This window comes from Nansenia antarctica (genome assembly GCF_963989245.1).
Source record: "Nansenia antarctica genome assembly, chromosome: 15".
Taxonomy (NCBI): Eukaryota; Metazoa; Chordata; class Actinopteri; order Argentiniformes; family Microstomatidae; genus Nansenia; species Nansenia antarctica.
In genome coordinates, this window is record NC_137685.1 from 27,118,650 (window position 1) to 27,132,288 (window position 13,639).

At 47.6% G+C, this 13,639-nt stretch overlaps 1 protein-coding gene across 1 annotated transcript in view; it reads right to left on the reverse strand.

Moving 5' to 3' along the window:
- Positions 1–510: 510 nt before the first annotated feature.
- Positions 511–13,639, reverse strand: part of angpt4 (angiopoietin 4) — a gene marked incomplete at both ends in the record, with an annotated part of 64,759 nt that continues 51,630 nt past the window's right edge. The window contains 6 exons of the mRNA XM_080546118.1: positions 511–671; positions 2,379–2,509; positions 4,813–4,979; positions 5,366–5,467; positions 5,820–5,932; positions 8,108–8,340. Of these exons, the coding sequence (XP_080402244.1) occupies positions 511–671; positions 2,379–2,509; positions 4,813–4,979; positions 5,366–5,467; positions 5,820–5,932; positions 8,108–8,340 (907 nt within the window). The remainder of the gene's footprint in view (positions 672–2,378; positions 2,510–4,812; positions 4,980–5,365; positions 5,468–5,819; positions 5,933–8,107; positions 8,341–13,639) is intronic.

The following is a 13,639-nucleotide window of genomic DNA, read 5'->3' on the forward strand; positions in this document are numbered from 1 at the left end:
CGTCCATTTCAGTCCTCTTGGCTTGTGGATATGAATTTCCATAAATGTATTTGATGTAGTCTTGACGATGACAGCTGGGGAATGTTCTGGAAAGAGGACAGAGAGAGGGAGCCATGTCGAAGCGTATTGTTGACACCACAAGTACACTGTGGTAAAGACAGACATCGGAGGGATGAGGATCTGGCACTCATTGTATATATTCATGAAAAAAGCTGAGGCCAGAGATTCTCTATACAGTATAAAGCTGCCAAGTGATGGAGTCTGTCAGTACTCTGTCAGTCTGTCTGTCTGTCAGTTTGGCCCCATCTAGTGACTCCCACCATTTCTGCCCATAGTAAATCACATCCAGCCATCCAGTGACGGACTGATTGCTTGTTTTTCCAAATTCTTGATTTGATTTACACATGTTTGTTTCCTGTAACCATGCTCCCAGTGCATCCTGGGAAATCTCAGTCCCTTCCTGTGTCACTCACGACCATCGTCTTCTTCTGAGTGTTGCTGACTCCCTGTTTAGAAGTCGGAGGGCCGGATCATCATTGTGGTGGAGCGAAGTGAGTAACTCGGTCCCCGGAAGTGGTGCCATTTGATGCCGTTGAGCTTGCGGATGTTGTGGCCCACAGTGTAGTAGATGCCATTGAGGTTGGACAAGCCACAGGCATCGAACCACCAACCTGGAGGACAGAAAGTTAGTTCAAAGCTCAAAATATATCTTCAATTTCCGCTTCACACAGGCATGTTTTCCTCTCTTCCAACTTAACACTAGGACAGCCGTGCCTATTTCAGCTACTCTTAGCGCCGCCTTGGGGGGTCAAATGAGCATAGTCTTTAGAATGGGAAGCTGCTACTTACACAAAGACCACTAGTTGGTGAGTCTTGTAAATTAGCCTGCCTCCTATACAGAAAAACTGCAAAATAGCTTTATACTAGCTTATCCTGATGTGATTTTGAGGTTTTAGGTTGAGTGATTTAGGGTCCTGAAATTTGCAAAGAGTGCAAAGGTATATATATATTTCTTTTTCACTTGGTCAAATGACCCCACCCATGGCTGTTCTAATGTTAATTCTCTCTCTCTCTCAACAAATTTGTTTGAGTGGTGTGGTCTCTTGCTGAATGAAGGTTGCCTACTCTATTTCAAAGCAGAAACGGGGCCTCACTCTCTCCCCAAGCACAGAGACACTGATAATTCATCTCTGATTATCACTTCACCTAACCACTGTTTAGTTTGGATCAAATGTGTCAAGAGATTCTCGCTATAAGTGGTTTGATTATGGACTACTATACAAACAGTTGTGTTTGAAGTTTTTCAAAGGAGTTCCAGCTGTGCTGGAGCAATTAACTTAAACAACTTTCAAAATCAATAAAAAATTGGCGCATTAAAAAACTATTTATCTTGGAGTTGACGCAAGGTGAAAGGTTTCCCTTTTCGTTCGTCTGTAGAATAAATAGCATTGATTGGGAACAACGTATCACTACGGGAATGAGTTGAAACATGATGTGTTTTGCGTAGCGCTTAGATAGTAGCTTGGAATGCTTGTATCTGGTGAAGATCACACAAATGGTGTTTATGCCTCCTCTTGTTGTCTTTAGCTCCAAGCCTCGAGTCCAGACACCAGAGACTGAGACCTCAGCTGATCAACACAGTACAATGAGCTCACAATTCTCTGGTCACCAAGAACTGTGTAAGTTCAGAGCATGAGCAGTGCTCATCAGCAGTGCTTGTCGCTATTTGATTAATACCACCGCATCTGCTTCGCTTGTCAGTATCCATTATGGACAGGTGTGGAGTGGGAGGGGTGGGACATGCTTTTTGGGTTCATCAAGTTACAGTGCTAAGATAATCACTGTTTGTACTAAGATAGTATAACATCACAACACACGGACTGTATCTCAAACCAAGACCTAGGATATGATCTTGCAGGTAAACATATGTTTATGTGTTGTATGAATGTGTGGCTAGACAAGGGTTGACTGACTGATGAGAAGTGTGTGTGTGTGTGTGTGTGTGTGTTTGTTAGGAGTGACAGGTACGAAGAGCACTGCACACACAGATGCAGTCTGTCTTAAAAGACTTACAGGCCATAAAGAAGCTTTGATCATAGCTTGATGTTCTTTTGTCTGGCAAGCAGTCTGACCAACAGGCCGACAGACATGAATCGACCGACCCTGACCGACGGTCTTCGAGACAGATAGAGCTGCCATGCAAGGCGCCGGCCCGCTCATTAGGAGCAATTTGGCGTTCAGTGTCTTGCCCAAGGACACTTCGACATGTGGCCAGCCGGGGCTCGAACCACTGATATGCCAACCTTGCGATCATTAGACAGCGGCTCTACCTCTTGCGCCACGGCCGCCTCCAGCCTCCCCTGGTCCCATGTCCTTACCCCCCGTCAGCATCAGGGCACACTTGCAAAGGCAGTTGTCGTTGTCCTGGTCCCGGGTGCTGAAGCCGGTGCCATGGGGAGCCAGGCTGCTCTGGTCCCCGGCTGTTCCACTGTAGCCTCGCAAGAACAGTCTGGAGGGGGAAGATGTCAGGCAGACCTCCTCACACTCAGACCTCCTCACACTCAGGGGATTAACCTCTTGTTGAGGCCCTTATGATCAGAAGCTCCTTCTAGATGTACAATTCACATCACATACAGTACATTTCGGAAGTCATTTACATTTACATTTACATTTTTGGCATTTAGCAGACGTCTTATTCCAAAGCGACTTACAATCAATACATTTGAATACTAAGCATGTGAATCAGCAGTCCACTATTCGTTGCAGGAAGAGTACTCTAGCTCGGGCCCGGGGCCACTGATAGAAGGAAAAACCTTCTCCCTATTATCGCCTTCTACTAAAACGTTTTTTATTTTTTTTATTTTTTTTATTTTTTATTACTGGAGAAACTGAGAAACAGTACAAGGGGGGCAGTAGAAGTTCTTAGGGACACAGTAAAGGGGAAAGCGGGTGTCTTTAGGAGACGTAGTGGTGAGGGTCAGAAGATGTCTCAGGAGGAGCAGTTAAGATGTAACCTGAAGAGATGGGTCTTCAGTCTACGACGGAAGATGGGTAGTGACTCTGCCGTTCTGACAGCCGTGGGGAGCTCATTCCACCAGCGGGGAGCCAGTGTTGTGAAGAGACGTGATCGGGCAGCCCGACTGCTGTGTAGAGGAGGTGGGGCCAGTCGGCCAGCCGAGGTGGAGGAACGGAGTGAGCGGGCAGGGGTTTGGGGGGTTACCATTTCCTTCAGGTAGGCAGGGGCTGTCCCTTTAGCTGCCTGGTATGCAAGCACCAGGATCTTGAATCTGATGCGAGCTGCTATCGGGAGCCAGTGCAGGGTGCGAAGGAGAGGGGTGACATGCGAGTATTTGGGGAGGTTGAATACCAGCCGGGCAGCAGCATTCTGGATGAGCTGCAGAGGTCTAATGGCTGAAGCGGGGAGCCCAGCCAGGAGTACATTGCAGTAATCCAGGCGGGAGATGACCAGTGCCTGGGTCAAGAGTTGCGCTGCCTCTCTGGTAAGGAATGGTCGTATCCTTCTGATGTTGTAGAGGAGGAATCTGCAGGAGCGAGCCGTTGCTGCAATGTTCTCCGCACAGGATAGTCGGTTATCCAGGATCACTCCAAGGTTCTTGGCTGTCAGGGAGGGGGTTACAGTAGAGTTCTCCACTGTGATGGAGAAGTCTTGGAGAGGGCAGGCTTTTCCGGGGATGAAGAGGAGCTCGGTCTTGTTAAGATTGAGCTTGAGATGGTGGTCAGCCATCCAAGTTGAAATGTCAGCGAGACATGCTGAGATACGGGTTGCCACGTGTACATCAGACGGGGGGAAGGACAGGAAGAGTTGAGTGTCGTCTGCGTAGCTGTGTTAGGAGAGCCCATGTGAAGAGATTACCGAGCCAAGAGACTTGGTGTAGAGGGAGAAGAGTAGGGGCCCTAGGACGGAACCCTGGGGAACTCCAGTGGAGAGGGTTTGTGGAGAAGATAGCGATTCTCTCCAGGTCACCTGGTAGGAGCGGCCCGCCAGGTAGGAAGAAAACCAGGAGTGTGCGGTGCCAGAGATGCCCAGGTCTGAGAGGATGGAGAGAAGGATCTGGTGATTGACTGTGTCGAAGGCAGCAGACAGGTCAAGGAGAATGAGAACAGAGGAGAGGGAGGAAGCTTGGGCAGAGTGGAGGGCTTCCGTGACAGCAAGGAGCGCAGTCTCAGTGGAATGCCCAGCCTTGAAGCCGGATTGGTGGGGGTCTAAGTGATCCATCTTCCGGAGATAGTCAGTCAGTTGTTTAGATGCCGCGCGTTCAAGGGTTTTGGAAGGGAAGGAGAGAAGGGATACCGGTCTGTAATTGTGGACAGATGATGGGTCAAGGGTAGGTTTCTTGAGGAGAGGCTTGACTCTGGCTATTTTGAAGGCCACTGGGACAGATCCAGTGGATAGGGAGGAGTTGATTAGGGTGGTAAGGTAAGGAAGGATGTCGGCGGAAATGGATTGGAGAAGAGGGGAGGGGATGGGGTCAAGAGGGCATGTGGTTGCCCGCTTTGATGTGATAAGTGTGAGAATCTCATCGGGGGAGAGGTGGGAAAAAGATGACAATCCAGAGATCGAGTGTCGAGGGGAGAGTTTGGAAGGGGTGTTAGCATTGTTAGTGGGAACAGTGTTAGCATTGTCATCTCATGCATGCTGGTAATGCCTTATATATATTTGGCTTAAAACCCAACATGTTCATGATTGAACGACATCTATGATGCAGCATGCTTTTACTCCCTTTTCGGACCACCTGCCATGAGAGCCAGGCCGGTCCAGAGACCCGTCCAGCTGAAGTTCCAATGCGGTACCTGTACTGTTGTTTCTCACTGGCCAGCTGGAACTTGTCGTAGTGTGAGTAGGGCGTGTTGCCCTCCCAGTCCCTCAGCTCCACTCTCAGAGAGTGCTGGACCAGACTGGTCATCCGATACACCAGCTCATTCCCCAGCCAGTGCTCCCCCATGGGTTCCCCGAAACCCTGCAGAGAGTCATTATAATGACCTCACCATTACACAAACCATTACACCAACAATTCAAGCAGAGAGACCACCGCAGTAAGACTCCTAATACAAGCTGTTACAGTACATGCCATATGCCAGGGAGGAGGCAGTGAGATGGTAGGATAGCCTCTAGAGATGATAAAGTAGGGTTGCCGGTTCACATCCCAGATCCCACAGGGAATAACATGGCAGGTAGCGTGCGCCATGGCAACCAGCAGGTTTCTGGGATGAAATCGAAGAAGCCATCGGCCTGCCATCGCAACTGACCCTGTGCACCGATCTCTCTGCGTCTCTGTGTATGGGAATGGGCTGTGCATGAAATCAGGACAATGGACAATCAAGTCATGTTTTCTTGTCCACTCACCATTTTGTATTCTTTCCACAACCTCTGGAAGTCCACACTGCCGTTGACTCTACGCTGGACCACCGTCCAGCCTCCTCCACTGGTCTCCATGTCACAGAACACCTGGAGGAACAGGGACACACGGAGGGTTGGATAAGGGTTATCATGACTACAGTTATGGTATAGGTCAAGTTTTTTTTTTTTTTTTTTGGTACAGTGTCCTTGAGTTTGAGAAAGGCGCTTTTAAATAAAATGTTTAAAATATGTTTTTTTTCTATTAATAAGAGTAGGGTCATCTCAAGGAGCTACCATTTCTCAACTCTCTCAGTATACTTGTGTTACACTTGGGTCCAACATCTACTGTGTAACCGCCATGCACTTATTCCAAGTACTCTCTAAGGAAGTTGGTTTCAGTTCATAGTGAGTAACATAAGTTACTTGTTATTACATCAAAACAGTTTCTAATAGCATCTACCTGGGTGGGCTCTGTCATGTTACCAATGTATATGTGGTAGAGTCCACTGATGTTATGTCCAGCTTTATAAGCCACTGCACAGTCACGAAACCTCTGGTCCCTCAGTGATGTCCCTGCACACTCACACACACACAAACACACACACACACACACACACACACACACACACACACACAAAGCTTAAGTTCAGTACAATGCTTTATCATTATGATGCAGGTTATGCAGATTCAGCAGTATCGCGGCTGTGTGCATAAAGCATTATTGTCTTTGAACTTCTCAGTTGCAGTTTATGTGAATCTTCTTTCTTTAATGAATCCCATGTTTTCCACTGTTTCTGATATATGTGACAGGGTCTGAAAACGGACAAGGTCATTTTTATTATTATTATTATTTAATTGTTTTACAGTTCATGAACGTGCAGCTTTCAAATGATGTGTCGTACATTGAAATTCTTCATAGTTGAAGAAGATGCTTATTTGAATGTTGAACATCTCAAACCAAATACTGGAGAAAATCACTCAATCACTAGCAGCTAAGAAAGAACATTGCTATGAACATCTAACTGCATGTTTAGCAAATTACAACATGTTGATAGAACATCAACATGCTAAAAACACATAACTACACATAATTAGATGATCACACAGTCCTTGCTTTTGAACCCGTCCTAAAACATACGTTTGTTTACAAGCCATGTATCACTTACACAGAAGCCACGAAGCAGGACGACAGATGATACGGTGAATCCAATTCACAAATTATTTAGTGATCCTAAAACTGTTGTTTGTTATATTTAGTGGGCTCATTAACACTTAAACATTCTTAATCTGAAAAAAAAACGTTTTGGTCATTTGCTTGACTTGAGAATTGCCTACATGCGGACCTTTCCACCAGACTGTGTCACATATTTTTCTCCCTCTCCATAGATGAAAGCAATCTCATTTTGTGTCAGGAATGACAGAGTAAACCACTGACACACATTCTACTCAGGCATGATATTCCAAGGTTGACTCTGAAGTTAAAAAGGGACTTATGGAAGTGTGTGATTCTGAAGCATACAAAGTTAATCCTATCAAATAGACGTGGCTAAAAAAACATCAACATGAGTCATTCCTCAACTCAACCCTCACTCTCTCTTTACCCTTTCTCTTTCTCTCTTTCTTAACTGCCTCTCTCTCTCTCTTTCTTTCTCCTCTTCTTTTCTCTCTCTGATTCACACTCTGGCTGCATTCCAATATCTGTACTAACATACCAGATAGAATACCAGAATTAGAATGACCAGTATTGCTTCATTAAACCTGTTCTTATCCACGGGACACCGGTGGGGCGAGATTTGGGTCTATGTTTAATATAACAGATATAAAGAGCTTAGCTTTATCAATAATGTTCATCAATGTCCATATCGTTTTTTTCGTCGGCCGGTAAATAGAGTGAGAGTCACAAGCCCTTGTTGACAGACACGTCACATAGCAAAACCAAGCATGCTTGGTTTCAACCCCCGAATTTCGATATCATTGGTCCTCGAAAGTCATTTTTTCCGCCTCTGCTCGATTCTATTGGCTCTGACGATTCAAATGAGGGGTCAATCATGACATTCTGACCAATGGTTCTGGGAGAAATTTTACTGCGTAATTTGACCTGGTGTGAGAAAGAGGCGGGTGCGCCACACGCGCGCATAGACAAGAGTGCAGCAGGGCCCTGCTTGGTGGAAACAGAGTCTAACCAATTACATTTCGGTGCAATGTATACCTATAGTGATAGGTCAGTGAAATATAATACATTTTACAGTCTTGATACATGAGAAAGTCTGATACACTGATGGTGACAAAATGTCTCCAAATGGCACAATTTGGTTGTCCGCCTAAATATACCTGTACTAAAACAGGTACAAAGTTGCACAGGTTCACATTACTAGCATCTAATTTGGCACAAGTAATCATCAGACCCTGGAGTACTGATTCCTAGATGATTTGGGCTTATTCAGTCAGGTTTCCAAGCTGATATTCACTCTAAATGCTGTTTTCTTTTTAGGCAGAGAGTGAATTTGAGATTTTTCACAATGTTCTAGCTCTATTTACTCTGACTGAGTACCATATATTTTGATTCTGACACTTCTACAGCCACCCCACAGGTGTTAGCTTTCATTTGATAACAAGATCATTGGTACTTGTGATTGTGGAGATATTCTATATTCACTGTGGGCATGTCATTTCGGGCAGAAAACCTGAAAAATACGACCGATAAGAACTTCTGTACTTGTACTGGCGTGTGATTATAGTGTGTGGTACCTGTTCTACTAGACACCATGTTGAAGAGAGCGTGTACAGACTCCATGAGCTGCTGCTGCTGTCTCTGTAAGGCTGAGTTGTTGGTGCTGGCCACTCTCAGCTGTCTCTCCAGGTCCTCGATAGCCGCCGTCTGGGTCCTGACCAACACCTGAAGCCGCCCCTTCTCCGTCCTCATGTCATCCAGCTCACCTCGCTGCTGAGTCTCCAGCACCTGTACCTTGTTCTCCAAACGACTGGGAGAGAGAGAAGGGGATAGGGAAAAAGAGAGAGAGAGGAAGGGGGTGGCAAACAAAGAGAAATGGTGGGGGGGTAGCAAAACATAAGTCATGGTAAGCTTTGAGAATCAAAGGGTCTCGAGCCTAATCTCCTGTTTCCGTAGTGTGAGGCGGCTTGATGTACCACCTGAACATGACGCTGGTATGTTGCAGGGTCTTACCCCCAATTCAACCCATAATGCTGAGTGCCAAGCAGGTATCGGGTGCTATTTGTATAGTCTTTGGTATGACTCGGCCGGAGATCGAACTCACGACCTCCCAATCTCGGGGCAGACACTCTAACCACAAGTCATGGTATTAGTAAGAGCTTTTTTCTCAAACGTCTGGGAGAGAGAGGAAAGAGGAAGTGAAAAAGACGAGGAAAGGGTTAGTCTTAGTGGCCCAGTAGTTCAAAACTTTTAATCCCTATCTGATCCGATCAGATTTGGATTTTGGGTAGTTCAAAACCAAAAAACAGGATTAGGATCACTTTGATATCCGATCAGATCAGGAAATCAAATCCAAGCTTTAATCTGGATCAAATCTTAAAAACAGGTAGTTCAAACCGACAACACAGGATTGGGATCAGTTTGATCCCAAAAAACTGAATTATCTTGATCCCACAAGAGGGGTGGATTTCCAGTGGATTACCAGAGCAAAATGTACTATACAATTTATTTAAAAATATGTTTCAATATAAATAAGATGGCAAAGTTTGTTCACTGAAATAATACACATAATAAACATTTTTAGCCTTCATGGCAAATCAATTTTATTTTTATTTTTTGGGTCACGTTTGTGATCATGACTCCGCAAGGTTCTGCACTGCAGTTGTGGCCTGACCAGATCAGCAATGTAGTTGATGTCATCAAGTCCAAATCGAAAACGATCGTTAAGTTCTTCTGTTGTGTACTGTTGGAGAGGTTTGGGGTGCTTGGTGTGGACCCTTTGGCGGTAGCCTCTCCTTCCAGCATGGAAGATATGAACAATCCCTGCCATGACTGTGTTCTGACTATTCTTTCAGTCAGTAGGCCTACATCAGTCTCTGAATAATTTGTAATTGCAAATACACACCTGCAATGCATGTCCAGATTTGTTAGGGCCTGTGGTTAATTATGTAATTGATAGCAAGTAACGGCCAGACCTATAAAACTAATTGCTGACCTGACCAAACAAGTGAGAAAGATGGACAAAAAGGGGCCTAATTTTACATCTGCTTAGACCCTGCTGCAGAGTGTAAGAAATAATTATGACTCCATAGTCCATAGTTTTAACAGAGAGGGTGGAGTGACTAAAGCAAACAGCGGAATATGGAAGGAAATTACAGACAGTGTGAATGCCACAGGATCTGGACACAAGAGGACGGTGGACCGGATTCTTAATAGGACTGGTTGTTAAAATCCCTAAATATTCAGCACAACAATTGAGTGGAGTTGGAGATGTCCTCTTGGGTGGAGTGGAATTTGGCAATGATCACCTGGTGCCACCAGTACGACACATCTTCAGTTGTGGTCCCCGACCTCATTGGGTGTTTCGGCCAGTTATCACAAGACACCCTCTGCCGAGGTTGGCCCACCACAGGCTGATCAGGCCTGGGTGTGTGTCGCACGGTGGCACCACGTGGTCATTTGGGAGCCCATGTTGGGTCCCTACGTTTCAGCCACAGCCAGTGACTGCTCCGTTCTGCTGCAGTGGACAGTTCTCTGATTGCCTTCCGTTGGGCCTGTCCTCTGATCCCTACTGCCCTCAGGAGCCTTGTGGTGGAGCTGGCTACAAAGCCTCTGCAGCCCACCTCCACTGGCCACACCTTCACGTTCCAGCCCCGCCCCTCTGCTTCGACTGCTAAGTTGGCATACCGCAGCCTCTTCCGTTCGAATGCCTCATCGATGGCCTCCTCCCATGGGACCGTCAGTTCTACGATGAAGACACGCCGGCACGACTTGGACCAGAGGACTAGGTCTGGGCGCAGGTTGGTCGCTGCAATTTCGGGTGGGAAGGTGAGCCTCTGGCTGAGGTCTACCCCCATTTCCCAATCCCGGGTTGCGTTCAGTGGGCCTGAGTCTGGAGGTGATGGCTTGGTCCGCTGTTTCTCCCCTTCCCGGATGAAGGTTGTTTTCCGTGGAAAGGTAGTCTGGGCATTTAGAGGCATGGCGTTGGTGGTTACCCTCTTGTGCTCAAGTTCGGCAGCCAAGCACTTTAGCACTTGGTTGTGGCGCCAGGTGTATCTTCCTTGAGTTAGACTGGTCTTGCAACCCACCAAGATGTGTTTGAGGGTTGCTGGGGCTGCACACTGGAGACAGGCTGGGTCCTCTCCATACCAGAGATGTAGGTTGGTAGGAGAGGGCAGGACATCATATGTGGCTCTGATGATGAAACTTAGCCTATTAGACTCCATGCTCCACAGCTCGTTCCACGTGATTTTCCTCCTCTCCACGCTCTCCCACTTCATCCAGCGGCCTTACTGGGCTTGGGAGACTGCCTTGGCGCACCTGGCTGCTTCCTCCTGGTGGCGCACCTCCTCACCCACCATCTTCCGCCGTTCGGTTGGAGTAGCCTTTTGCCATGTGGGTGTTGTTGTTTCCAAGCCAAGGCCCCCTCTGCCATGTTGGACATGCCCCACTATATCCCGGTGTCTGAGGGCGGTCTTTGCCACCGCAACTGCTGCAGATGGCTTCCATTTCCTCCCCGTTGCTAGGATTGGAGCAGCACCTCTGACGAATGGATCCCGGGATTCTGTGAGAGTCATTTCCAGCCTTGATTTGGCACATTTGTACTCCTCCACCAGGCTTGAGATTGGTAGGGAGAGGGCTCCGTTGCCATACAGGCCTATGCTGCTAAGGCCTCTCGGCAGTCCAAGCCACTTCCTCACTTGTGCATTCACCAGTCTCTCCAGCCGGTTGGCATGGGATAGTGTGACCTCGTAGATGGAAATTGGCCACATGAGACGGGGCAGCAGTCCAAACTGAAAGCACCACAGTTTCAGCTTCCCAGGGAGAGCAGTGTTGTTGATCTGCTTGAGGCCACTGATTGTATCCTGCTTGAGTTGTTCCACCTGCTTCGAGTCTTTGAGTTCTGCGCTATACCAGCGGCCAAGGCTTTTGATGGGCTTCTCCAGAACTGTTGGTATTGGCTCGTTGTTGACGTGGAACCTCTCATTGGCGAGCTTGCCTTTGACAATGGAGATACTGCGGGACTTACTGGGTTTAATCTCCATTCGTGCCCATTAGATGTTTCCCTGGAGTTTATCCAGCAGGCGTTTGGTGCATGCGTTTGTTGTTGTTATTGTCGTCATGTCATCCATGTACGCCCTGATTGGTGGAAGACGCAGCCCGCTCTTCAACCGTTCCCCTCCAACAACCCATCGGGATGCTCGAATAATGAGCTCCATTGCCATGGTAAACGCCAGTGGAGAGATGGTGCAGCCCGCCATTATGCCTATCTCGAGGTGCTGCCAAGCAGTTGTACTGGCTTGTGCTGTAACACAGAACTGGAGGTCCTGGAAGTAGGCTTTGACCAGCCTTGTGATGCCCTCTGGGACTTGGAAGAAGTTGAACGCTGTCCACAAAATCTCATGAGGCACTGACCCGAAGGCATTGGCAAGATCTAAGAAAACCACATGCAGGTCTTTCTTCTCCTTCTTGGCCGTTTGTATCTGGTGCCAGATGACATTTGTGTGTTCCAGGCATCCTGAGAATCCACTTATCCCTGCCTTCTGCACTGAGGTGTCGACAAAGTTGTTCTTCTGCAAGAATACTGAGAGCCTCTGGGCCACAACACTGAAGAAAATCTTTCCTTCCACGTTCAGTAGACTGATCTGGCGGAACTCGTCGATGGTTGAGGAATTCTTCTCTTTGGGAATCAGGATCCCTCCTGCCCTTCGCCATGCCTTTGGTATGATTCCCTTTTCCCATGCCACTTTCATTAGCTTCCAGAGGTACTTCAAGACGCCTGGACTGTTCTTATATAGCCTGTATGGAACGCCGTTGGGCCCAGGGGCTGAGGCTGTTCTTGCCCGTTTTACTGTGCTCTCAACTTCGCTCCATGTAGGGGGCCTTGTTTCCATCTGGTGCTCAGGTGGTTGGATTGGTGGCATGTCATCCGGAACGCTGGCTGGCACATGCCTCTGGTTGTCAGAGTAGGTCTTCCTCAGGTGCTCCTCTAGTTCCCTTATGGGTACTTTGAGGGTCCCCGTTTTTTCCTTGACAAAGAGGTCTTTGACGAACTTGTAGGGATCTCTGTAGAAGGCAGTCCTCGTTCGCTCTTTCTTCTTGTGTTGCTTTCTCAAGCATTCTGCTCTTTGCAGTGTTGCAAGACGCTGCTTGATGTCGGCCTGTAGTGCCTCAAGTCCTTTCCTTTCCACTTCTGTGGCCTTCTTCCACTGTTTTCTCAGGCACCTTCTTTCTTTCACAAGTCTTTCAATCTCTTGTTGTCTCCTGGACTTGAGATGGGCTGATGGTTCCTTCTGTGTCCCATGGTTCTTACTTTTCACCCCAAATCTCTCTGCTCCATAGCTGTAAATGATCTCTCCAATCTTGTCCAGTTTTCTTTCCACGCCCCCTTTCAGACCTTCTAGAAGATGGACAAGGTCTGTGTCTGTGTTTTCCCACTCCTTTTTCTGGCAGGCTTTAGGCCACAAGATTTGAGGCTTTCGTCCATTCATCTTCCTCTCTACTGCTGTCTGTGGCTGGATAGGCTCTGGACTCATGTCCGTTGATGGATCTGTGCTTGGTTGAGCTTCGTCTGGGGTTCTGATACCCTGTGGACTGTGGTGAATATCCTGCCACTGGGCTTCACTCGACTGATTTGCCCTACCTCTGAGGAAGTAGTGGTCAATGCGAGGCACCTCGCTAAGCTCTCTTAGGCACTTTTTCCTGCCCTGGTGGATCTTGAGACCCTTCTCTGATGTTATCTTTTTCCAGCCACAGATGCAGCTTTGTAGCTTGTGTCCTGCCAGTGTTGTTACTCCGTCAAATACCGTGCTGATCATTTGATTCGTTGTCATTTCCGTTCCAGGGTCTGTTACCGTGTGATCCGCCGATGAGTCATCTTCCGCCCCCGCTCTCGCAGACTCTAGGGGTGTTTTTCCTTTTGAATTTTGTAGCCATAGTTGGGTGGAACCAAGTCACTGTGTAGTGAAAGGCTCCTGCCAACACGGGTAGCTAACCCATGCCAGCCCCGTTGGGGTCTGTTCCCTCCTGTCAGCTGTCTCTTCAGGCCGTCACCAGGTATTTCCCAGGTTGTCAGCTGCCCTTTCGCAGCGGTCACTGGTTTTGACACC